This window comes from Canis lupus, chromosome 1, assembly GCF_011100685.1.
Source record: "Canis lupus familiaris isolate Mischka breed German Shepherd chromosome 1, alternate assembly UU_Cfam_GSD_1.0, whole genome shotgun sequence".
NCBI classification, from domain to species: Eukaryota; Metazoa; Chordata; class Mammalia; order Carnivora; family Canidae; genus Canis; species Canis lupus.
The window spans coordinates 87,584,328-87,611,313 of NC_049222.1; the positions used below are offsets into that span (position 1 = coordinate 87,584,328).

General features: G+C 39.8%; 1 protein-coding gene across 10 annotated transcripts in view; it reads left to right on the forward strand.

Moving 5' to 3' along the window:
• TRPM3 (transient receptor potential cation channel subfamily M member 3) overlaps nucleotides 1–26,986 on the forward strand; it is a 492,032-nt gene that overhangs the window by 382,940 nt on the left and 82,106 nt on the right. For 4 of the 10 annotated variants that reach the window (XM_038527093.1, XM_038527096.1, XM_038527101.1 and 1 more), the window contains 5 exons: nucleotides 9,783–9,883; nucleotides 11,273–11,407; nucleotides 15,899–15,949; nucleotides 23,945–23,980; nucleotides 24,145–24,285. In XM_038527093.1, the coding sequence (XP_038383021.1) occupies nucleotides 9,783–9,883; nucleotides 11,273–11,407; nucleotides 15,899–15,949; nucleotides 23,945–23,980; nucleotides 24,145–24,285 (464 nt within the window). The remainder of the gene's footprint in view (nucleotides 1–9,782; nucleotides 9,884–11,272; nucleotides 11,408–15,898; nucleotides 15,950–23,944; nucleotides 23,981–24,144; nucleotides 24,286–26,986) is intronic. The other 6 variants (XM_038527095.1, XM_038527099.1, XM_038527094.1 and 3 more) reach the window with 3 other exon arrangements.

The window sequence follows — 26,986 nt, forward strand, 5'->3', positions numbered from 1 at the left end:
ATAAATGATGGTAATTGTATTTATTTTTACCTTTCCTCGGTGTCAGAGATATGGAGTGTTCTACACTTCTAGCCACTCCTTTGTCTCCACCAGATCCTCTTACTTCTCCATTCTGCCTTCTGTCAAGATTATGATTATAAAACTCCATGGGTTTAATATCATGTGTCCATGAATGACCTCCAGCCTCCCTCCCTGCCCCCTTTTCTAACTGCCTACTGGACAACTCTCTTGGGTGTCACTTTGCACCCCAAATTCAATCAAATTAATTGTCTTTAAATATACATATATTTTTAAAAAGTCATCTTTTCCCAAAAAAGCTGATTTCTACCCAATTTTCCCAGTTATGTCCATACAGACCCTATCCATGGAGTTCTCCAGGCTCCAAAACTCCACCACATTTTTTCCTCTTTTTTTTCAAGCAAATTCTTACTAATTCTGGCCATTTTTGCCACCATAATATCTCATATGTCTATTCCTTCTTTTTTCTCCTCATTCAGCACCAATCAGGACTTTGGACCTGATTAATTGCAATGGCTTCTTATGAGATCTTCCTGATTCTTATTGAGCATATATCCCTATCCATCCTTAATACTTTGAATAGTAATGAAAAGATCTGATCAAAAACACTATTCTACCTACAGAATCCTTTGGGACATCCAGTGCAAACATGGCAAGACAAATTCATTAGTCTCTTCTTCTAGAAACCTTCAAAAAATCAATAATGAAAGGGGAAGGCAAAAAACAAGGAAACTTTATCTTGACAAAACTGGGAAATATTCCAAAATATGTGTAAATGCAAGAGATCTGTGGGAGGAAAGAGTAAAAGCTGAGGAGAGGAAAAACTGGCAGTGGCAATTCTCAGAAAGCACCAAAATGTAATTCTAGATGCAAGGAATGCCCAAAGGTGCAAAGTTCTCTCCTTTACCTGGAACAGCATGTGCAAGAACGAGAGTGAGTTCGATGGTGCCCCCAATCCTGACTTAGTACACAGATATAGAGGTGGTGGGCTCTAGAATTATGCAGATAAGTCATGTTTGTATCAGGGAGCTTATCTTTGTGGTAGCTGAGAAGAAAACCTTCCAGTTGTGAATAATAAGTAGCCTGGAATGCTACTCTGGGCCCATTATAACCCAACTCACTAGATGATAAATAATAAAAAAGCAATTAGCATATAGATACATTGTTAAAAAAAAAAGAAAGAAAGAAAAAAGGGCAAAACGTATGCACAGAAGAATATCTGTAAAAGTATTCCAGAGAACAGATGAATGTTATGAATAAATATTTTACCATGAACTTTAAAAAAAAATTAAATCTCAGTGAAGTACTCTATTTGTGAAGAAATACTTCCAAGTTGGAATACCAAAACTCAGGTAAGAGTAGGTGAGGCAGCAAGAGGAGATATAATGTGCATAGCACTTGGGAATAAAGTCGAGAATATGAAATCAGCACAGAACTGCAGACTTGAGAAAGGGTGCAAGATCAAATATGCATCATGAAAAACAGAGCAAGACACAAAGGATAGAAATGAGGAATGAGAACAGAAATAAATGAAATGGAAATAGATCATTAGAATTAATGAGAAATTATATTTATAGAAGACAGAAAATGGAGATCCAACATAAGCATAACTGGTATCTCCAAAGAAGTAAACCAAAATAATGGATCAGAACACATACTTTAAAATATAATTTAAGAATTTTTTTTGTTATAAAAAATAGTGAAAGGGATTAAAGCGGAAAGGAGAAAAAATGAGTGGGAAATATCAGAAAGGGAGACAGAACATGAGAGACTCCTAACTCTGGGAAACGAACTAGAGGTGGTGGAAGGGGAGGTGGGCGGGGAGTGGGGGTGACTAGGTGACAGGCACTGAGGGGGGCACTTGATGGGATGAGCACTGGGTGTTATTCTATATGTTGGGAAATTGAAGACCAATAAAAAATAAATTTATAAAAAAAAGAATTTTTTTTGTTAAACAAATTTTGAGACTTTGAGCTAGATATTGAAAGGGCTACCTTGTGCCAGGTTAAACTGATTTGGGATCCTCAACACCTAGACACATCCTAATAAAGTTACTGAAACTCAATGAAAAATAAAGACTACTTTGGGCCACCAGGCAAAATGATCAAGTCTTTCATGAGATTAAAAATCAAGTTGGCTACAAACTTTCTTACAGTAACATTCAATGCCAGGAGATAATAGAGCAACAGATTTTTATATTGAGCCCATGTCATTCAACTATAAAGACTACTAAAAAAAGCAGCTTAGAACATTCTAGAATTCTGATAATATTGTTCTCATGAGTTCCTCTTGGAAAAGCTACTAGAGAAGATACAACTTGACTAACCAGGAGATGCTTGGGTAACATTCTGGCAAAATCACTAAGTGTAAGCACTGATACTAGAAGCTAACAGAACTAAGATACAAACAAAATGGTACTGAGGGGGGCACTTAATGGGATGAGCACTGGGTGTTATGCTATATGTTGGCAAATTGAACTCCAATAAAAAAATAAAAAATAATAATAATAATAAAAACAAAAAAAAACAAAAAACAAAAATGAGACATGGAGTAACAGAAATGAATGTAAACATTACCTGCCTTCCAAGGTAGAAATAACACAGCAATGAAAAGAAGCTAAGAGAAGGTTGGAGGGAGAGGTAGTAGGCTTTTTGACTCATTATAATATCTGTACCTTTCGCCTCCTAAAATAAGGAATGTAAGACTGACAATTCAAACAGTAGTAGTAGTAGAAATGTAAGAATATTTAATGGAAGGAACCAAATAAAACACTAAACATGTAATGGTATATTCTAAAGTTCAATGGTGGAAGCTTCTCAGGAGAGAAGAGAGAGAAAGTATGCAAACAACATTCATCATTGCTCACAGTGGTAATGAGTGCTGTCTAAAGAAATAGAATTAGGAGTCCCACTCCAGACCAGCCAAATCAGAGTGACTGTTGAAGCAAGATTCCCAGATGAATCACACATACATTGAAGTTTGAGAATCCTGCTCTGCACTACAGCCAACGTATGAAGTATTCTTGGTCCATTAACTCCATTTTACCTTCTTATCTTGATGGTTTACCTACAATAGTATTTTTACTATTGGCTAGTAGTGTTAGTTGTATTTTACTATCATAATAAATTACCACACACTTAATGGCTTAAAAGAACAAAAATTCATTCTCTTATCATTTTGGAGGCTGGAAGCCTAAAATTAAGGGATCAGCTGGGTTATGTTCCTTCTGAGAGTTTCAGGGGAGAATCACTTCCTTGCCTTTTTCAGCTTCTGGAGGTTGCCCACATTCCTTGACTTGGGTTCCTTTCTTGCATTGGTCCAACTGATGCTTTCATCTTCACATGTCCTACCACTACTTGGAGTCCCTTGCCTCCCCCTTCTAAGGACCCTTGTGATTATATTGCATTGAGCCCACCAGATAAGCCAGTATATCCTCATCTCAAAATTCTTCACTTTAATTGTGTCTTTGACATCCCTTTGCCATATTAAGTAACATCTTCACTGGTTCCCAGGATCCAGGACATGCACATCTTTTTGAGAGTTGGGGGCATTATCCAGCCTACCACACATTCCATTTGTTCAAATCTCCACCATTCTTCTCTTCTATAATCAAATTCGACTTCCTCCTCAAAGTGACTTAACTGACAAGGGAGTGCTCTGAGCTTCCATGCATACAGCCTCTTACCACTTTGCTCTTTGATATCGTCATTTGTATACTTGTCACAGCTCTCCCTTTATCTCATCCCACATCCATTCTTATTAGATTGCATTTTCCTTGAGGGAAGAGATTGCAGATATGCTTCTGTCTCCATGCTCTACTAAAGTTGCACATGCTAATATCATCAAAGACTTCTTAATTGCCAAATCCAATGCACATTTTGAAGTTCAGTCATTCATTCAACAAATGGTTACTAAGTACCTATTATGTATCAAGCACTGTTCTAGAGTCTAAGAATACAATAGTGAATAAAGTAGACTAACCCCCTGGCCTCTCAAGGTTTACCTTCTGGAGAAGGAAATAAATAATAAACCAATAGACACTTGAGTGGTGCCTTGTAGTAAAAAGAGTTGTGAAGAAGGAAGGCCAATGGAGCACCAGGATAGCTGAGTCAGTTAAGTATCCAACTCTTGATTTTGGTTCAGGTCATGATCTCAGGGTCTTGAGATCAAGTTCTGTGTTGGGCTCCACATTCAGTGGGAGCTTGAGAGTCTCTCTCTTGCTCTTGCCTCTGCCCCTCCCCTGCCTCCATGCTCTCTAAAATAAATAGATAAATATTTTTTAAAAGTCTATCTTTTTTACTTGCCCTCTTTGCAGCTTTAATCCTACTGATCACCCCCTTATTCTTTGAATTCTCCCTTCCCATAGTTTAGGGCATCATGATCTCCAGATTCTCTCTGGTGTGTGTGTGTGTGTGTGTGTGTGTGTGTGTGTGTGTGTGTGATTTCTTTCTAAAGATTTGCCTTACTTTCATAGACTTTAAATATTGGTGCTATTCAATGATCCATCCTCTCCTCTCTTCTTATCACCTTAATGCTAATATTTTCCACATCTGTTTACAGACCTAACCCTTATCCAAGAATGCAATTTTGTCGTCCCCCCCCCTTTTTTTTATCTTGCACTTGCAAATCTCAGTTGGTCATTCTATATCTGGGCTCCCAAGTTAGAGATTAGAGGACTACTTTTAACTTCTCTTGCTCCCCACTTCAAATATCTTACCCAAAGCTACCAATCGTGCTTTCTAAATATCCCTTGTCCAAGCAACTCCTTTAGATCATTATCCCTTTCCTAGAATATTGCAAAACTTTCCTTATTGCTCTTTCTCCCTCAGTCCAATGTCCCTTCCAATCTATCCTTCACACTGCTGCCCAAGGAATTTTTCTAAGACATGGATCTGACTAAATTATTTCTGAAATAAGGTTTTCCAATGGTTTCCTTCTGTCTTCAGAATAAAGGAAAGCTCCTCCAACATCATGCACAAGTCCTCCCATTCTGGCTTCATCTCTCTCTGCTTCCTTTCACATATACCTCAAGTACTGAATCTCCCTCAGTGTCTTCCCATGAATTTCCCAAATTCACAGGGCTATTCAACCCTCCCAATCTTTGCATAGGCTGTTCCTTTTGCCACAATGCCTTTCTTCATCTCATTTCTCTAGTGAACTAATCTCTCCCTTAAAACCATTATATATGCACTTAAATCTTCCCTGACCTCCTGCAGAAAGAGGAAATCTTAAAACCATATTTTTTATATCTTATACCTACTTGTATTCATTCCCACATCAGGGCCTTAATATTTGATGCTCCCTCTTCCTAGAATTCCCCCCAAACCCCCACCCCCTGCCCAGTTCTTCACATGATGTCTTTTTCTAATCATTTAGGTCCCCCTCCCCCCCGCGTTCAAGTGCTACTCTCAGAGAGGTCTCCTGTTCATTCATCCTAACAGCAGCTCTATCATCACCTAGATTATTATTAGTACCCCCAATACACCAGTGCTTTAAAAGGTCTTCTCCATGCCCACTTGGCATCTGGCATCATCCAGGGCCACAGTGGCATGTGGGTAGTGTACCGTTAGCCCAAACCAGGAACTTCATGGACCCCAGACCCATGTCAATACTTCAGGGTATGTTCCAACCCTCTATTTCCCTCACAGGGCCAATTAGATGCCCTAAAGGACACCCAGACTTGTACCTAGAGGTTATCCAATGGCTTCATATCCAGCCCTGGTCTCAGGAGGGCAACGTGGCAGGCAGATCACGCCGGCTGACTAGGTCAAGTGAGACTGGGTAACCAAAATGGTGCTGCCACATTGAGCTGGAGTGACTCAAATTGTTCCTATAGACATAGGTCCCATGTTTCTTGGGAATGACCCTACTCCTTCATAGCACTTACACAATCAGAAAGTACACAATTTCTTAGTTTCATAATTCCTTCACTTTGAGTGCTTAGAAGAAAGTAGTAAGCTCTGTGCACAGGGTGACCTTAGCTATCTCACTCACCATTGGATGTTCAGTGTTGAAAATAGTTCCTGGCATAGAAGGTATTCAATATCTATTGAGCAGATAAATGAATGACTGCATGAAATGGTGTATTTAATTACAGACCTGGCTCTTCCTCTAGAATGTAAGAATCTTGGGACAAAGGACTGCCTTACACATGTTGGCCCTCATACTGGCAGTGCCTGCCATAAGAGAAGGCATAAATCTGAATTTTTTAAATGTGTAAATAAATGAATAAACAAGTGGATAAGCGAATGCATATATATTATCTGGACTCAAGACTCTTCACCTTGTCTTTATGATTCTAATGTGAAAATGAGGTTAAGGATGTCTTGTTCTTAGAAGCTCTCAGGGAGCTTTTAAAAACTGCAATGCCCAGGACCAATGAAACCAGAACCTCTGAGATGGCTGCCAAGCACAAGTATATTTCAAGCCCTTCAGGCAATTCCAGCATGCAAACTGAGCATGTGGCACAGCCATCCAGGTTTGTGCAGGACTGCCAGGTGCCCCAGGATGTGGACATTTCAGTGCTAACAGAGTAACTATCCGGGGCAGCTGGGATGGTTGGACAGCCTACTTGAAAACCTCTGATCCAAACTGTCACCCAAGATCATTTTTGAGTGATGTATTTTCAATTTTTGAAAAGTCAAGACTCACTGGCTTTGTGCTTTCACTTGACACTTATGTAATTACGTTCAGGTAACTCACATTGACCCCAATAGCTGCTTCCTCCTATGTCCTCTTGTTCAGATTTGTGCTGCTACTATTGACTGGGTGACATACAAATCTGTGTCATTCAAATGGCAAAGGGAATGATTAAACTATTACAGCAGGTCAGCAATGACCAACAGAGCCTCTAGGGAACCAAAGGAAAGTATAAGGTTCTACCTTTTCAAATGCATTCCCAATGAGCCTTCACTTTCTTCCTTTGATGGTGTACCTTCACTTTCTTTCCATGATGACTGTACCTTTTGACATGTTCCTATTTATCATTTGTTTACATCCATTACCCTGGTATTAATTTGCAGTTTCTGATATCACTTGAGGTGATAAATAGCTTAATAGAAAACTCCCTGTGTAAACTGAATTAATATTCATCATCCCAAACACTAATTAATTCACTACTAGTATGTGATTTATATGGAACCCATCAATGTGTAGACACCAGAATCAAAAATCACCCTTTGACCTGTAAGGAGAAAGTGGCACAAAGCTCTCTAGGCCCTTTGTTATTCAAATGAAGGTCTCAGATTATTAGCATCAGCACCGCCTGTGAGCCTATTAGAGATGCAGAAACTCAAGTCCCATACCAGACTTAATAAATCTGATTCTCTGGAGTTGGGGCTCAAGAATGTGTTTTTAAAAGCTCTCCAGGGGCACTGCATGGCTCAGTTGGTTAAGTGTCTGCCTTCGGCTCAGGTCATAATCTTGGGGTACTGGGATTGAGTTCCGAGTTGGGCTCCCTGCTCAGTGGGGAGTCTGCTTCTCATTCTAACCTGTTTGTGCATGCTCTTTCTCTCTCTCAAATAGATAAAAATTTTAAAATAAAAAGATAAAAAGCTCTCCAGGTTATTCTTATGCATGCCCAAATTGGAGAGGTGCTGTCTAGAGAGCATTTTGCTCACCTCATTCTTAACTTTAATATCTCAGAGTGGAAAGGGAAGAGGCAAGGGGAGGCAGAAGACAGAATCATGCTCTGGGCACATTGAAAACACCTGAAGATCTTAAAAATTATCAGAGCCTGGCTCCCACACCAAGCAGAGGGATGTAGTTGTTTGGGGGTGCAATCTGGGTCTATGGATGTTTTAAAAGCTTCTCAGTCATGGGCAACAGACTTTGCGAATCATTGGTACAGCTTCATCACCAGCAACCCTATCTGCAGCTCGTGGTTCCGAGCCTCCAGCCAAAAAATCCAGAAAAATGGGCAGTCCTAGCATTTACTATCCCTCCTTCCCTGACAAACATCAGAATTAGCAGAGATAGAATGAAGGAAAAACTCACTGGGGCTGAATCTCACCCCTGTCATGATAAATGCTTCCCCTGTTTACCTTCTGTTATAGTGATTTGGTTTTTAATCTCTCTGGACCTCAGTATGGTCATCTGTCAAACGGACACAATAATATCCATTCCCCAGGATTATTTGGGACATTACATATAATATGTGCAAATGCCTAATATTTTGCCTAGCACATATTAGATGTCCAAAAAATCTGAGGCAGGTAAGAATGCTGTCTCTGTACCCCGCTCCCCTGCTGGTAGGACATCTAGCAGCATGAAGACAGGCAAATATTTAGGGATGGCTCCTGGTCAGGGTAACAAGGGTGTTAACTGCAAAACCCTGTTCACATGTGAATTCATTTATATGATCTCATTCTAGTCTCATATCCCAGCCAGTAAACAGGACAATTCTTACTGTCCCCATTTCAAAAGATGATAGAGCAGTAATAGAGAGAGGTCCAAAGTCACGCAGCTGCAAAATGGCAGACTCAGGGCCCAGTGTTCTCTCCACCTGTCATTCTCAGCCTCACACCCAGCTGCTTGGTGGGTTGCATTTATTGACAGGATGCATCGATCATTGATCAGCACATGCATTGCTACTAGACCAGCACTGTTCCAATAGAACTTTCTGTGATGATGGAACTGTTCTAAATCTATACTCCCCAACTCAAAGGCTGCCAGCCACATATGGCTACTGAGCATTTGAAATGTGGCCAGTGTGCCTGAGGAATTAAAGTTCTTGTTTTTTTTTAAATAATAAATAAAGTTTTTGTTTTATTTAATTTTATTTAATTTAGATTTAAATAACCACAGGTGGACAGCACAGATCTAGCCACAGAGTCTAGAGAAGAAGGAGAAACTGAAAATGTATTCCAGTGGCTTCTGCCCACAAACCAAAGAAAACCTAAGCCACTTGTTTGCCTTTCTCTTAAAAGATCTTAACTCTGGGCAGCGCCAGTGGCTCAGCGGTTTAGCGCTGCCTTCAGCCCAGGGCCTGATCCTGGAGACCCAGGATCGAGTCCCACTTTGGGCTCCCTGCATGGAGCCTGCTTCTTCCTCTGCCTGTGTCTCTGCCTCTCTCCCAATCTCTGTCTCTCATGAATAAATAAATAAAATTAAAAAAAAAAAAAGATCTTAACTCTTTGTCAGTAGAGCGGCAGAGCCAGCCCATGAGGTGATGAGGGCATAGCACCATGTAATATACAATTTGAAGGATGCTTTGCACCAGTGATTGACCAGCAGAAACAAAACATGTTACAGAGCACTGCTTCTCAAACTTGAATGTGTGCATGAATCATCTGAGATCTTGTTAAAATATAGATTCTGATTTAGTAGCTCTAGAGTGGGGCCTATGGGTCTGCAATCCTAACAAGTGCCCAGATGCTGCTGCTGCTTCAGACTAGCAATGCTGTTGAGCAGTGGGTCTTCACTGAGCTGGTTTTATCTCTTCCCTTCCGCCTGGAACCATTTGGTAATATCTGGAGACATTCTGGATGGTCATGACCTGAGTGGGGTCTGTCATTGGCATCTACTGGGTTGAATTCAGGGATGCTGCTAAATACTCTAAAATGTACAGAACGACCCCCAAGAGTAAAGAATTATCCTGCCCCAAATGCCAATAGTGCCACGTCTGAGAAACCCAGCTGTCCAGCTGTGTCTACTCTTCAGGAAGAAGGGGGTTGATGGGAGAGTAGGGGAGTAGGTCTTCTTGGTATAATAACTGATCGTTGCTTTCTGTCTCCCACTTTTTTCTCCTACTTGTCTATACACAGGAGCAAATGCCTCCGCGCCAGACCAGCTGAGCTTAGCTCTAGCCTGGAACAGAGTGGACATCGCTCGCAGCCAGATCTTTATTTATGGGCAGCAGTGGCCGGTAGAGTATATGTCACCACCCTGGGAAAAGCCCACTTGCCTGGGCAAGGGTATTTGCCTAAGAAGTCTCTGAAAGCAGCTCAGGAAACTGCTGCCTCTTTTCCAGGATGGAAATGATCCCTTGTAGCCATCTCCTTGTTCAGCCCTTCTCATATTTAGGAAAACACTGCCACCTGGTTGAAGACGGGACAAAGCACAACTGCAAACATTCCAGACACTTCCCACCTCTGAGTGGCCTTTGATGGCAATTTTCAGCTGCACATGATGCTGTTTCTTTCACACATCTGAAAAAATATATATAAGACAAGACTGTATTAATTCAAGTGAAGGAAGGAATGGAACTGGCAGTTTGTTTCTGGTTGTCTTTGAGGTTGTTGCTCTGAGTGGCGGTGCCCCACGCTAGCGTATGGCTTGGTCATACCTCAGGACGCAGAATTAGCAGGCTTCCACATGCAGGTACCATCTGGTCCTGGTGGCTGAGCACAGGTCCTCCCTATTCCCAAGAACAACACAGAGGGAAACAAAGCTTTATATAACTGTTCTTGGTTTGTTTCCCTCAATTGACACTACCAAAAATAAAAACTTGGAAAATTGACTCTTGGGTGGTTTATGTGTGTGTCCCTAGGAGGCAGCCAGCAGTCTGAAATCTGATTTCTGTGCTGGAATAACTGGAGGGCAATACCCTCATGGAAAGATCTCATTTAACCCTTTCTTTCTTTCCCCCCAGACAGCTTCTACCTACGGTTAAGCCCCTGTCTTTATTTAGTGCTGCGAGTGGATTGCTAGTGTGGAAAGATTTGTCAAGGAGTCTGGACACTGGGAAATATTTGTGAAATGAATTAAATAAAACCCTGGTAAACAGACCAAAGGATCTAAATAGTTGCTGGGTCTCTGCATAGAAATGGGTGAGACAGAGGCAAGGTAATCTAACACTTAATTAAAATAAAGAAGGGCCTACTTTCTGATCTGTTCACTAGGGTCTCTATTTTCAAGGTAGCCAGGGGTCTAATTCAGAGCCTTGAGAAGATGAAAGGGAGGACAGCTAAGCATCCACATTGGCACTTCACTACTATTGCAGAAGTTTGGTCAGAGAACACAAGGATAATCCTTGTATATCCGGCATCTTCTCAGACTCTTATTTTGACTTCTCAAAAGAGTCAAGGAGGAAATAGCTTTTAGAACTAGAAACCTTTGAATTCTATTTGCAAATACAGGCCCAAAAACACAAGAGAGATTGTGGCTGTCCTAAAAGTGGAGTTGTTAGCATGTTCTTGGAATGCTGAAGGTTTATCAGATGGCAAAGGCATCCATTTCTAAACTGTTGAGGTGAACACCAAGGAACTGCATCCCTAGAATCTGGGGCAGACTAACTCAGTGACTTGATTTGCAGGTGGGGTCTTTGGAGCAAGCCATGTTGGATGCCCTAGTTCTGGACAGAGTGGATTTTGTGAAATTACTCATAGAGAATGGAGTAAGCATGCACCGTTTTCTCACCATCTCCAGACTAGAGGAATTGTACAATACGGTAGGACCAAGCTAAGGCACTTTTTATTTTCTCTGTGTTTTTTTTTGTTTTACCTTCTCCTGCCCCCAACATGCCTGTGAGTCTCTTCCCTCCTCTCCAAATGCATGGATCATTTTTCACAAATGCTCCCTTAGACCTGTAGACAACAATGTCAAATCACCAAGATTCCACTTGTTTTAACTGCTCAGTTGTCAGCATCTAAGGCAGAAAGTTATATGATCACACCAAAAGCTAACATTCTCAGATTCTTACACAAAACCACACAGTTCTGAAAATTAGAACTCAGTTTATGCTCTAAGCCCAGAGGGTATTTGAAGCAACCAGCAGAGGAGAATTGATTTAATTCAAAGGAAACCGATTAACTATCCTGCACCATCTTGTTACCCCCAGAGCTATGACATTCATTCCTTTTCCTCTATAGTGGAATAAAATATAAAATACCCCTTGTTTGGAGTTACCCAAAAATATTTCTTGTGTTGTTTTGTAACAATTTGCTAATTCATTTAATAGGGATACCAAAGAGTAAGTGTAAAGAAAAACCACTATTTATGAAGTTGTTTATAGTATTTGGTGAGTTAAGTACATTGGTCGAGCTAATGCTAATATCCAATAAAGTTTAAAGAGTAGATATGGAAACCTCAAGAGGGAACAGGATGCTTGGAGAGTACAATTCAGGAAGGTTAAAAAAAACCTTGCTTCCCAAAGGTTCTGCACCTACCTCAATAGCTTTTGCTGCTTATTTTTTCAAATCTCACAAAGGCAAATCCCTTTGGATCTCCAGTAGACTTATAATCTGGTATACTTACATAAACAACTTTGCCACATTTCCCAAATATTCTTTCAATCCAGCCGTGATTAACATTTTGGGGAAGTAATGCCTATGATACATTAGAAGCAGTATTAAATATGTAAAGTATTCTGTATATACATATTTTTTATATAATTCACATACGAGATCAATAAATTTTTACTTGGAATATTGAAAGAAAGAGTAGGTATTGTTTTCCTCCGTTTTACAGATTAGAAAACTAAGGCTAAGAATTGAATTGGTTCATTCAAGGTCACAAAACTCCTAAGTAAAGAAGAAAGCCAGTACTGAACCAACACTTCTGTCTTAGAGGTTATTCTTCCTTTCATTTGTCACAATGCTTCTCTGTCCCACCACCCACAGCTCTAATGAGATGGAGTTTATTAACCTCTCCCCAGCCTTAGTGGGTATTAGGTGGTACCACACTGGCTCTATCTTGTTCTTGCTGCTGGAACTAGAAGATAGGTTAGCAGAGTAGCTCCAGATTTCTGTTTTCTCTGCAAATTTTCTTGGTTTTTCACAGTGACACTTTCAGCAAGAATAATAGACTGAAATAATAGCGTAGGAGGCCCCAGTTTCTATCCTCACCAAAAGATCAATAATTAGCTATAGGAGAAATGGATAAATTTTCAGAAACATGCAACTAACCAAATGTGAATCATGAAGAAATAGAAAAATTTGAACAGACCAATAACAAGTAAGGAGATTGAATTAGTAATCAAAAACCTCCCAACAAAGAAAAGTCCAGGAGTAGGTGGATAGAATTCACAGATGAATTCTACCAAATATTTAAGTAATTATCCTCAATTCTTGTCCAACTTTTCAAAAAATTTGAAGAGGGGGCAATACTCCCAAAACTATTTTAAGTGGCCAAAGTTGTACTCACACTAAAGCCAGATAAACACACTACAAGAAAATAAAACTATAAGCCAATCTCCCTGATGACTATAGGTACAAGATTTCTCAATCTTGATATCTTGATAATCTCAACAACCCATTAAAAAGATCATACACCATGACCAAATGGGATTCCACCCCTAAATGCAAGGATGGTTCAATCTGTGCAAATCAATAAATGAACATAACATTAGTAGAATGAGAGACAAATTCATATCCTCTCAATAGGGAGGGAGACAGGGAAAAACAAGCATCCAATTTGGAAAGGAAGAAGTAAGCTGGTCTTTGCTAACAACCTTATTTGGTATATAGAAAATCCCTAAGACTTCACACACACACACACACACACACACACACACACAAACCCAAAAACAAACAAACAAAAAACCTGTTAGAACTAATAAATGGATCCAGTAGAGTTTCATGATATGAAATCAACATACGAAAGGCAGTTGCATGTCCATACACTAACAGTGGACTATCTGAATAAAACAATCCCATTTAGAATAGCATCAAAAATTATAAAACACTTAGGGATAAATTTTACCAAGAAGTATAAGATTTATTAAGCAAAAATCATAAGACATTGATTAAAGAAATTAAAGAAGATATAAGTGGACAGATAGCCCACATTCATGGATTAGAAGTATTGATATTGTTAAGATGACCATATCACCCAAAGCCTTTTATAGATTCAATGCAATCCCTTTTAAAATGCCAATGGCACTTTTTCATGGAAATAGAAAAAGCTAAAATTCACATGGAGTCAAAAAGGACCCTGAATATCCAAAGCAATCTTAAGAAACAACAAAGGTAGAAGCATCACCTTTCCTGATTTCAAACTATTTCACAAAGCTATGGTAATCAAGACAGTATGGTACTGGCATAAAAATAGACACAAACACCAACAGAACAGAATTGAAAGCCCAGCAATAAACACATATGTATAAAGTCAACTAATATTTGAAAAGGGAGCCAGATATAAAAATACAATGTGGAGGATCCTCGAAATATTTGGGGCTGAGGGGTGGGAAAAATGGGAGATTCTAGTCAAAGAGTATAAACTTTCAGTTACAGGATGAATAAACTCCAGGGATCTAACCTACAGCATGAAGACTATAGTTAACAACACTATAATGTATAATTGAAAGTTGCCATTAGATTAGAGCTTTAATGTCCTCACCATAACAACAACAAAATTGTAATTATGTTAAGTGAAGGATGTGTTAACTAACGTTATTGTGATAAACAAATCTCATTTTACACCTCAACTTACACAATGTCCTATTCAATTATTTATTAACAAAACTAGAGAAAAAAAAGAATAATGGGGTTTTCAGGAAAATAAATGAAATAAAATACAGTTTAATTCCTTGCATATCAGTTAGAGAATCAAGGTAATATATTTATTCCAATGATTGGAAAGAAGTCAGTAGGAAAATTCTATAAGAAAGGCCAATAGACTTCATCACCTAAATCAACTGGAGTCCTCTGTCAAGAAGAATTATGGGACTTTGAATGGCCTCAGTAATAATAAGGAGCTTGCACGTGGTCAAAGCCGGTAGGCAACAGAGCCAGGTGGGGAGCCAGGCGTTCTGATCCTGGAGTCTGTGTGTTTAATCCCTATATCAGACTGCATTTCTCAGAGGAAAAAGAATTCTGAGAAGTATGTTGCAAGAATGGGCAGATAGCTGAGGAAATACACAGGAATTATCTCCATACCTGAATATGTTCCCACAGCGCTGAAGGATTTGCCATCACTGTTTGAGATTCTCCAGTAGGAGCACCAGATTTTGCAAATAAAAATATAAGATGCCCAGCTAAACGTGAATTCCAAGTAGCCAGTGAGTAATTTCTAAAATGAGCATGTCCCATGAAACATTTAGGATATATTTATACTAAAAATTATTTCTTATGTATCTGAAGGTCAAATTGCACTGGGCATCCTGTATTTTATCAAGCATTCCTATTCCTGAAAAACAACAGGATGGTACGTCACTTCATATTAGCCTCTCTTTTCCCACAAAGATCCTGTGGCTTTTTCTTTTGACTAAATTTGAGCAAACTGCTACCCAAGAGTCAAATCCAGCCCACTGCCTGTTTTTTAATGGCCTGCAAGCTAAAAGTGTTTGTAAAACATTTTTTAATGATCGAAGGAATCACTAGAAGAATATTTTGTGACATATTAAAATTATATGAAATTTGATTCTCTTTTGGTGTTTATAAGTAAAGTTTTATTGAAACACGGGCAGGTTCATTTGTTTACATATTGCCTCTGCCTGCTTTTGCATAATGGCAGAGTCGAGCAGTTGTAATGAAAACTGTATGACCCAAAAGTCTAAAAGATTGACTCTTTGGCCATTTATAGAAAAATTTGCCAACCCATTTTGGACAATTTCTCAGTCATTCTGGGTAATAAACAAGTTGTGATCAGCAGTGTGCCAAAGTGTATTTCCAGTGCTGTAAATTGGCCTTTTTGTCTCTCCCCTGCCTCAAAACTAACCCCTTAAATGATCTTTTGGCCCAGTTGTCAACAGAGTTGACAAGCTCCTTTATAAAGTTTGAACCTAGAACCTCAAACACTTTTTCTTGAGGAACCACAATCCAAAAATCTGCCAGCGTGTTTGTTTAGAAAAGACAGGTACAACTGAGCAACTAGAACAAGGTTCATCTTAAAGAACTGCACCCCCTCCACTGGCCAGAACCCTTCCTTCCAGATCCTTCCTGCCTTACCAATGAGAGCCCCTGACCAGCAAAACCATTTGATTCTTCTTTATTGTTTTCAGAGACATGGGCCCTCAAATACATTGTACCACTTGGTCAGGGATGTCAAAAAGGTAAGAACCCTCTCGACTGCAGGTCGGAGGCCCTGTCTTGACTGCTTCCTGTAATTAGAAAGCGCCTCTGTTTTGCATGAGCTGCCAGCGAGTTCCTGTCCCCGCGAGACCCCTCATTTCAGGACGCGCGTGTGTGTGTTGCCTTTTAACGATGACATCTCTGCTTACAATGCAGCTGTGGTTTTAGATGCTTTCATTGGACACAATGTTTTTGGAGAGCACAATTCCTAATGTTTTTGGATAGCTTTGCCCCATGCTGTGTGGATTTATGCCATTGCCTGTTTTCTTCCATATGCCCCTCACTGTTTGGGGAGTTGGTTTTCCATGTTGTCTGACTAACCAGAGGAGGTATTTTCATGCACCAGCTCCTGATGCCACGCGTCACTGTCGCTTCTAACATTACACGGAGCGAAGGAAACATAGCTCAAAACATCTTGGAGAATCAGAGACTAAAACACACATGTGCCTTCTATTCTTCTAACACTTTATTTTTTCCAGTATATTTTTTCATGTTTATCATCTAACCCAATGGGGTAAAAAATAAATAAAAATTAAAAGCCAGGAGGTTTGGATCAAGGAGAATTATTCCTATGTTACAGATCCCGAGGCTGAAATGTAAGGAGGTGAGAACTGTATTAATAATGCTTAGGGAAGAGGTGGAATTCAAACTCAGATCCTTTTTTAACAGCAACAAAATAGTACCAAACCTTTAGTGATGACCAGGATGACCAGGTGCATGGCACTAACCTAAGCTTTCTGTACATCTCAGTTCATTTCATCTTCATGATAATTCTATGAAGTAGAATTAGTATTTTTAAAATTATTATTATGCAGTGTGATTCCCACTTATAGATGAGAAGAGTGAGGTGCAAGGAAAGTATGTTTAATCCTAGCCAACTGTTGGTTCTTTTGCCCCATTCAGTCTCTCTCAGAGGTAACTTCATTCTGAACCTTTGACAGCATTCCCAGAGACTGTTGTTTTAGCTCCAAAGGAGGAAATAGATAGGGGCACTTTTCCCACCCCTACAACACATGTAGGCACACCCACCCACCAGACGGTAGCAATTCTTCACCAAAGCCCGTAGCACATACTCAGAGATAGCTACAAAGTAAGGTCAAAAATAGAGTACAATTCCTTCATCTCATATGGAGTCATTGTCTAGAACTTCCCCCAGGTATTCTGTAGCCACTTTTTAATTTTCCCTTGAAAGACCAAGTAAAGGTCCTGGGGCTGCTTAGAATGTTCTATTAACCAGCTAGACCTTTGCTAGTAATGGATAAAAGCTCCGAAAAACATACAAAAAAAAACCTTCTGCTGGCTCTTAGGAACCTTCCTCTCATCTCTACATGATCTTACTAAAGGCTTTTTTTCATCTGGGTGAGTGGATGAAGCCTTAGATGCTGTGCCATCTGTACTTCCAACCCAACCACCATTTTACCAAGATCACACCTTTTCCCGATTTGCCCCCTTTCGAGCCATAAGCACACCTGCACTCACCAGAGCCACTCTTCTTACCCTCAAGTCTTCTAACTTTGGGCCATTTATCATGGCTTAGAATTGCCTGGAAACTAAAGAGGGGGAAGTATCTAGAAAGAGTAAGCATACTCATCTAACATATTTTTTGCCAAGGTATTTGTTGCTTGTATACAACAGAGTTTTTAAATAATAAATAAGATATTATCTCCCCCATCACCTTGAGCTACACTATGTCACTGCAGGAACTATGAGACTTTCTGAAGAGACAGCTACATCCTTCAATCTCAGCCATTGGCTAATCTGAGACTTCAAATAGAGTCACTGATTCACCTCCACCCCCCAGTTTCTCAATATCTTGCCTGATTTTCAAAGGGATTTTTTGCAGTTAGATTTCATTGAGTGTAAATGATCAAAATCCCTCCTACAAGGTTCTTTTCCTTGTAGGGCTCTGCTTTGCAACATCTCCCTTCTGAAATCCTGTTCACTGCCTCTTATATTTGCTTGTATCACTTGCATTAGAAGGCATGTATTTTTAAGATAGGGTTGTTTTTTTTTAAACTTCTTGACTAAAGATGTACTTCAAAAGTAATATACACTAACAAGAAAGAATGGCATGGTAAGGATGTGGGAGGAAGGAGTATTAGGAGTGGGCTTATTTTTCTTTCAAGTGTGATCCAAATATTAGAGCAAAAACATGTAAGGATTCATTTACGTACTGATTTAGTGACTGGAGAAAGTGATCACAAATGATCCAGGATAGTTTCTGAACTGGCTTAGGAACCATTTGTCCTTTTACCTGGGAAAAGAGACTCCCAATAAGGTGAGGAGAAACAGCCAGCCTATGTTTAGTTTCTTCCCTTGGGAAGAAAGAGGAATAGGAAAAGCAGACTTCCAGTTACTTCTTTGATAAAGATAAGCCCCTGACTTGGACAGCAAGAAGGTATAACCACTGGAGCCACATGTTATATGGAAGAAGGAAGCTAAAGATGAGAGGTCTCTGTGTCTTCTTAAGAGAACTTAATATTGGTTACATCTTCCTCAGATGGTTCCAGATGACTTCCAGCAATTGAGACCAATGCGATATACAAAAGTCTACAAAAGCTAGGTTTAAAATGCTAAGAAAAATCTTGGACAGTTTAAGCAATTTTCAAAATTAAGCGACTTGATAATTAGCATGTGCTTTGTGCTCTATGATTATAGGACCTTTACGTTACATATTGATTGATGTGATCTGTGACAAAAAAAAAAAATATTAACCAGTGGTGATAAACCCTGGTATGAAATGCTACTCCTACATTAAGAACATAGTTCTGAATCTTAAATATAGTGTTTGATGATATGTCTGTAAAATTGAATACAAGTAACTCTTAGGAACCCAGGGAATGCATTTAGGAATCACTAGACAGTCCCACATTAACAGCATGGTATTTCCAAGTCCAACTCTCCTTTGAAATCAAACAGCTGAATTTGGAGAACTGAATCTCAAATTATTGAGGAGCAGTGAGGTAAAAAGTTGGTTATACAGCATTAATCAGAAATTTTAAATGATATAGGCCAACCCAATTCCCTGAACTGCTTTCTTGCATAAATCCATTGGATGCACCAATGCTACATTAATCCAGAGTGGCCCCAGTCTGTCTGCTTTTCCGTGAAATCTAACTTGCCATTTTTAGAAGCTAACTGTCTGCTCGATTTGTGCCTCTATATGTTTTAAAGTACTAGTTTTTCTTTCTTAACTTAAATGTGCTAATACTTCAGATTACCTGTACTATCATTCCCCACTAAGGAAGGGTGATATTTGAGTACTATATAGAAATAGTTGTCAAATTATGATAGTTTAAAATTCATTCATATGGGAAGTAAGACCCAGAGCTTTGTAGAATGAAGGGTAGAGAGGGAAGCATTTCAGACACTCTTTAGATAAAGAAAGGACATTTTCATAATCCCATCTGCCAAATTCATGTAGATTTGCAAAAGAATTTTTATTTCTTAAAAGATTGCCTTGTCTATAACCATGGCAGACATTGAGGGAATGTCCTCTTTTCCAGGAACTTCCACCAGAATAGTCTTTTCCCCACCCTTCCATGGTAAACCTAACAACCAGCAATCGTTTTACACCTTACATACATCAGAAGGAAACAATCTTGTCTGGAAGGCTTGTTGTAAGTTTCCATGAAATGTGTTTCCCTACACAGCTGAGATCTGATAATGATACCATGAGCTGACTCCTGAAAAGGAATATATTTAGAAGAGCAGATCTAATACATACATTTAAACTACGCTTTTAATTCAAAGTCATCTTTAGGATGGCATGGATTAAAACTCAGCTTCAGAGTACTGGCTCATGGCACGAGGAAAGGAGACAACGTTTTCACATTGTCAGACTGTACCTACCAAGAGTGCCATGCTTCTCTGTTTTACCCTGTGGATTGAATTGTTTGAGTCACATGGCTTGCCATATGTTCTTGAGGCATGAAATGGGACATAAGTGTTCAGGCATTACCGATTACCAAAGCAATGGCCGAAAGACCGAGGAAAGAATAACAGAAATTACTCCAGTGTTATTTTTGGCTTCCTATTTGAAAAGCACCCAAGCAAAGGAAGACTCCTCCAGAAGATTTCTGGATATTACCTGTGGTATGCGAGGTGCTGTTCACTTTCTCTGCTTTTTCCAAAGGAGGTGGATGTGATGAGCACCACACCATCCCTGTCTAGCCCTTTACCATCCCTGTCTCTGAGCCCTCGGCTCCCCTAACCATATTTCAGAGGTGATGAGAGGAAACTACTCCAACCCTGCGAGCTCCGGACAACAACCTTTGCCCAGGGACCAGGCAGCATAGAAATGAGAGCCACCTGCCAGATAGTGGCCAGACAACTGGCGCTCTAGAAAAAGGCATGAATTTTGAAGTAACTCTGTCCAAAGTGCCTGTCTTGAGTGTGAATTGAGGTAAAGAGAAAGGTAGTGATCTGCCCAGGGTCACAGAGAGGCAGAGCGAGGACCACAGTCCAGCCCAGTGCTGTTCCCACTGTGGGGTCGTACTGTGGGCTGTTCTCTGCACCTGTGACATCTAAGGTCACAGGTGGCCGAGGCCGTCAGCCTAGCGCATCAGACATGCCCCAGTGTTGCCATCCCCTTCAGAGTTCATCCAGGACGCAGTTATCACAAGAGGCTGAAATTGTATCCGATTTTATTAATTTTATGAAATTTCTTTCTTCTTCCCCAAAAGGGTTCCATTCTTCCTAGTAAAAATTGTGAAACTAATTTCCCTTAATGTCTCTGCTTTCAAAGCCTCTGGGGGAGGAAAAAAAAAAAAAGAACAGATGCAATCACTCCTTCAAACACATTACGTGGTAAAGTAAGCTCTCCCTCCTCCAGATATCACTTTAACAAGGGCATTTGACTCTCTCCTGATTTCCAAATCCTTCAATCTGCTATATTCATTTACATCCCCTTATTACACATAGAAAACAGTCCAGGCAGGTAAATGCTGTCATAGGCTTCAGTCAGGTGAACATCGCCCCCTTGTGGTCAAACAGAAGGCAGGCCGGTTCGTCCAAGGCCTCTGCTCAAAGCTGGACAGAACCCAGAATGTTCACGGAATCCCTTCTCTGACTTGAGACCAGATCACATACAAATCACTTCAAAATAATCAAACTTTACAGAAGTTCCGACAAAAAAAAAAAAAAGATTCCAGCACCTTCTTTGGTAGTATGTAAGCCTAAAGACTCTTAATGAATAAAATCACACAAAAAATGTGTTCTTTGCCCCTCTCAAATTTTTAGTATTTTGAACTTTACCATTATCACTTTCCTAATAACCTCCAGTCTTATAGACAATCTGAAAGCATAATTATTGCCACTCACTACTGGCCTTCAAGCAATACTGCTGTCTTATTCTTAGAGTTCAAACTGATGTTCACACATAGGTGTCCTAAAAGAAAATATAGATGTGTTAGGTTCGCTGTTACTCACTTTTAAAATTTAGAAATTCTTACAGGATTAAAAATAGGCACCAATTCATAGACTTGCGATGACTCCTTTTCAATAGCATCACGCTAAATCTCAGTAGGGATTTTTCTGAATCCTGGTACTTGAGCATTAGAGACCATAGAGGCCTTCAAGTTCTACCTCTTTTACAGGGAAGAAAACTGAGGCCTTTAGGAAAACTGGTTGATTATGATGCATGGACAGAAAGAGACTCAGGGCAGGTAATTCACAGCCAGTGTTCTTTACCCTGGCTGCTTCACAACGCCCAGGAAAATAAAATAGATGTGGGGCATCCTCTGCAGGTCATCCTTGTAGGAGCCAAATGCAGATGTTAGGAGGCAGCCAGGCCGACCCAGGCTTGTCCAGGCTCTCAGCCTCGTCAACTCTCGAAATAAGAGGCCTAACTGTCAGGTACAGCCCGTTGACATAGCAACTTGCAGCCTTGTTAACCTGCCCCACAACAGTGGAAAAAAAAAAGCAGTTGCATGAATAATATTTCTAAACTTGGTTTAATGTTTATGGAAAGGGCAATATGTGAAAGGTTACTCTCCAGATTCCCTTTCCTATGTTTTTGCCCTGCTTTGCCTAAAGAAGTCAGTTGGCCTTTTCTGACAACTCAAGGGTAGCTTCACTTGCCTATTGAGTTAGATCGATGAGCTAGTCCTCCGAGGAGATGGTGAAATTCTGCACATGGTGGGGAGGAGAATAAGACCATTTTTATGAAGGGACGCTTCAGATGGGATTCTGATGAGCCAAGGTCAAGGATGGGAAGGATCTGTGCCTCAAACTTCTTCACATTGCAAGTGTGACAGTCTTCACACTGTCCTGTTGTGCTCAGCTGGCTCAAATGAGCCGAAAGAGAGGTCGAACCCGATGGGCAGGGCTAGGAACTGTCGGGGGCAGCCAGCAAGTCTAAAGAGTAGCACAAGGCTCTCCTAGGCTATGGCTGGTGTCTTAGCTGCCCGCCCTTTGTTCCTCTAAATACCAATAGAGCAATCAGTGTATTCCAAGTCCAATTCCCACAGTGACGTGGGGCTATCCCAAATAGGATGACTCACTGCCTGTGGCTGGTTAGTTGTGTTACTAACAAACAACCCGATACTGAAAACCCCGAAACTGAGACTGGATCCTAGCCACAGCAATTAATTTCACTGTTTTACTCATTCCCTAGTAAAAATTGTGAAACTAATTTCCCTAAATGTCTGCAGGCATTCACGGAAACATCCTGAATGCCTGCCTCACACCAGTCACTATAAAAGGCAATAAAGGGGATTCAAAGATCAATAAAACAAAGATACAGGTTTGATGGAAGGATACAGTAGACCACCTCTAACCCGGAATCCGCTTCAAAGAGATGCTGTTGACCATAGCAAAGCTGAGTAAGAATAATGGAAAACCCACCCTCAGTTTTGCAACACAGTTTAAGGTGACTTCCCAATGGCAGTGATTATATATACTGTGAATTTTCCTATTCCACCGTGTGAGCCCACCTGAACAATCTTATTTAGCAAAACTTTGGTATATATCAAAATCACCTGGAGAGCTAGTAAAGCATAAAAGCCCAAACATTGAAGCAGGACAAGGGCCAGTCCTTTGCACCGTCACCAAATTCCCCAGGTGATTCTGATGCCACCGAAGTTGGAGAGCCAGCACCACGGTTATGAGCCACTTCTGTGAAGGGTCAGAAAGCTCACACAGCATCCGGGGTGGGTTCTTCATTAAAGACAAAAGTAGACAAAGCCCTCACGCCTCTCCAAAATATATCCAAGGATACAGTGTGCGGTATCCTTGCCAATTCATCACCTAGAGCGGGCTCCTGCATCAAGGAACTAAACCAGACAGTGAGTTAATTATTCGCACCCTTTGGAATTCACTGCCCTCTCAGAGCTTCCCACAAATAGAATTAACTTCTCCTTGGCCTAGCAGAGCAAATATATTCCTTAGACCCTATAGAGAGCCCTTTTGACGTTTTTGCATCTATCTATGCAAGCAGCTAAAACCCTGTAACTCTCAGTCTTTAAGTTAAAGACCTAAACCTCCTTAATATTCCCTTGATAAAATCTCTTCTTATACCACCCTCTTTCTCTTTAACCACAAGGGTGTTCATAAATGACCTCATGCTGGCATCCATCCACTCTCCTTTTATGAAAAAGGTGCTACCTTTTTTTCTTTGTTAATAGAGGTTTTATCCAGGAACTCTAAGTATATCCCACCTGCTGCAGGCCCTGGTAATAACAATCATCTTCTGGAAGGAGTCTTCATTTAGGGAGTGTGAGGAAGTAAATGATCAACAAGAGAGTAGTAACAAGCCTGGGTCAGAGGCAGAGCAGCGAGGTGGGCCCACGGGACACCTGGGGAACCCAAATGCTAGTGGCTCGGACTCATAGCATTTGCCATGTCAAGCCTTGTCTTTCTTTCTGCTACACTGGTGTTTTTTTCTCCCCAGCTGAAGACTTGAATAAATATTTTGATTTTCTGTTATTGCCGACGATTACTGCATCTTCTTATTTAACTTATGTCTTCTTTCCAAGCGAGAATATCCAGGTTTCGGTTGGATCTATTTTAAGGTGAATTAATTAACCAGCATAATAATACATTCATATGTTTCTCAATTATTTTTTTTTTTTACTCTAAAATAGTTACAGAACACATGGCATAGAATCCCTAGTAAACCACTCTGTCTTTTGGATTTGTTTGTGTGTGTGTGTGTGTTTCGTTCCATCCGTCATAGGGGAACCTGCCCCCGGACTACAGAATCAGCCTGATTGACATCGGCCTAGTGATCGAGTACCTGATGGGCGGGGCTTACCGCTGCAACTACACACGCAAGCGCTTCCGGACGCTCTACCACAATCTCTTTGGCCCTAAGAGGGTGAGTTTTGCAGCAAATTCTCCTTTCTGGACTCCTGGGGGGACTAGGGCACGACCCATTTGGGATGTGGCTTCGTTATCTCCAAGGGGGAGATCAGAGAAGAAGGCAACTGGGCCACTCACCTCTTCCCTCCACCATCAAATCTGTTTAAAAAAAAAAAGAAGAAGAAAGAAAGAAAGAAAGAAAGAAAGAAAGAAAGAAAGAAAGAAAGGAAAGAAAGAAAGAAAGAAAGAAAGAAAGAAAGAAAGAAAGAAAGAAAGAAAGAAAAGAAAGCAAGCAATTTATTGGGTGATACACACCTTTCTTTTCCTCACTAGCTCCAATTGAAATCAGAAGCTATAAATTAATAAATAATCAGAAACTGGCACTGGGAGTGAGCCTTAATCAGGGAATAATAATGAAATTCAAATTAATCTTACCTACCTCGTAACTTTCAAGGTTTTTGGTCTAGGGATAATAGCTATCGATATTATCATGTTAGAAATTAAAGACTTAACAGTATTTATTAATTAATGATTAATATCAATTTAACTGTAAGAAGCCCATTCATTACATGTTAACGTAAAAGACATGTTTATGAAAAATAACTATATTTTCAAAAACAAAAATTGGCAATAAGAGTAGAACTGTTTTACATTTTTTGCATATTTCTGTAATATCTGGCTTAATGGAAGACAGCTAGATTCTCATATCTACTTCTGCACTTAGTGTGTTGCCAGATGTTTTGGTTGAAGTATACAAAGAAAATCTGACTTCATACAAATATATGACAAATATGTGACAAATATGGTAAATACATATATATAAAGGAAGGAGTATTTTAATACTTTTTACAAATAATTATATTCTTTTTTGATGCTACATACATCAAAACTTAATTGGCAATTTCTTAAAGATTAGTTGCAACACAAAATCTGAAATAATTTCAATGAACTTTTCATACTCTGCTACTTTAAAATGCATTAATTGATCTTACACTTTGTATGGAAATTGTAACATTACACTTTGTATGGAAATTGTAACATCGTAGATTGGTCATTGTACGATCCTGGTTTGTTGAGTTATGCAGATCTTCTGACGGTTGACAATTTCATTAAACAATTTCAAAAACTCACCTTCATTAGTGTCATCTCCAATCTCATCTGAAAAGTCTGAAAAACTGTCAAGATTATGGGGGGAAGAATATACAAGTTTTCCAAAAAATCTAATTTTTTCTAATTTCTGCTTGGAAAAATTTTGCCATTGGCAACAAATGCCATCAATTATTTTCCTTGAAATGACATCCCCACTTTGGCCATTTCCAAAAATGTCTGCCAAATGTCCAAGTCTAAATAAACCATAGTTTGTCTGCCAGTATTCCTTCAAGTAGATCACCCATGAAACAATGTGGCCATAATCCAAATAACTGCATGTTTGTCCTCAGGATGACCCATCATAGTTCAGTATGTAGCAGAAGTGTTTTATGCATACTTCCCATTTCATCCCTCAAAATAGTAAGAAGACATTTTTTTAGTATCAAGGGTAGAGATTTAATAAAGTTAATATTTTTTTAGGCCTCATCAAGGACTTCTGGAATACAACTGGTCTTTTGTTTGTTTGTCTTTAAACTTCAAGTGCATAACAGTGGAATCTAAAGACAGCTAGTGAAATTTGGTGCCACTGCCTTCATTCCTGCTAAGGCCCCCAACAGTTTTACTCACCACTGCTTTTGCACCATAATTGCCAATGTTAGCACGGTGTCAAAACCAAGTAACATCTTAGTACTATTAGGGAAACACCTTTGACTTCACAGAGCTCCAGAAAGGATCACATGATTCCTGGACCACATATTGAAAACTGTTAGTCTCGCTGGTGGTGGGCATGATTTTTACATTTAACAAAGCTTATCTTCTGATTATGAAAGTATTTGGTGGTGCTGGAAGACCACTCTAAAAACACCAAAAACGGATAAATAAGAAATAAAAATCACACAAATTTCAAACTGGTGGTTGCTTTAGAAGCTGGAAGGGAAAGAAAGGGAGAGAGGCAAGATTCAGGCTATTTCTACCTGAACGGTCAAATAAAATTTGAAAGAATGGTAAGTGCTGTAACCTTATTTTTTGCCCAAACAGCTTCCAAGATAGCACTCAACCATTCTGTGACACTTAAGACACAGAATTGGGATTCCTGATCCCTGAGATGTAATTTTGTATCTCCACTTGTTAGATATAAATCAAGTTCTGTAATTTGCTGAGTTGCCTTCTCTCCCCGTCTTGGCCTGTGGCTATTTTGCACATTCCCAGCATGACCAATGATGCTACTGTATGTGCTGACATTTTCCATGTCACTGAGCACCTTTTGCCACAGTCAGCACACAACCCTGTGGCCTTACTCACCCTTGCTCTACTGGACAGCCACATAGAGAGATGGCTGACATGAAGCGTTTGAACACATAGTCTGAATAATATTCCAAGTTTCTAGGTAATAGAGGTCTTTCAGAGGTTTGAGAAACATCAGATGGTTTAACTGAACATTTCATGGCTCACCCAAGTGTTTGAAGTCATGGAGATGTCAGCCAAGCAGCACGGTTCTGGGAAGATGGAAGAAATTTTAGTCCATTAAAAGAGATTATGAACCTATGGGCTCTACCCTTAGACAATCTCATTATGCCTCACCAGATTTCTAATTTTCTGTGATTCACCAAAATCATTAAATCTCTAAC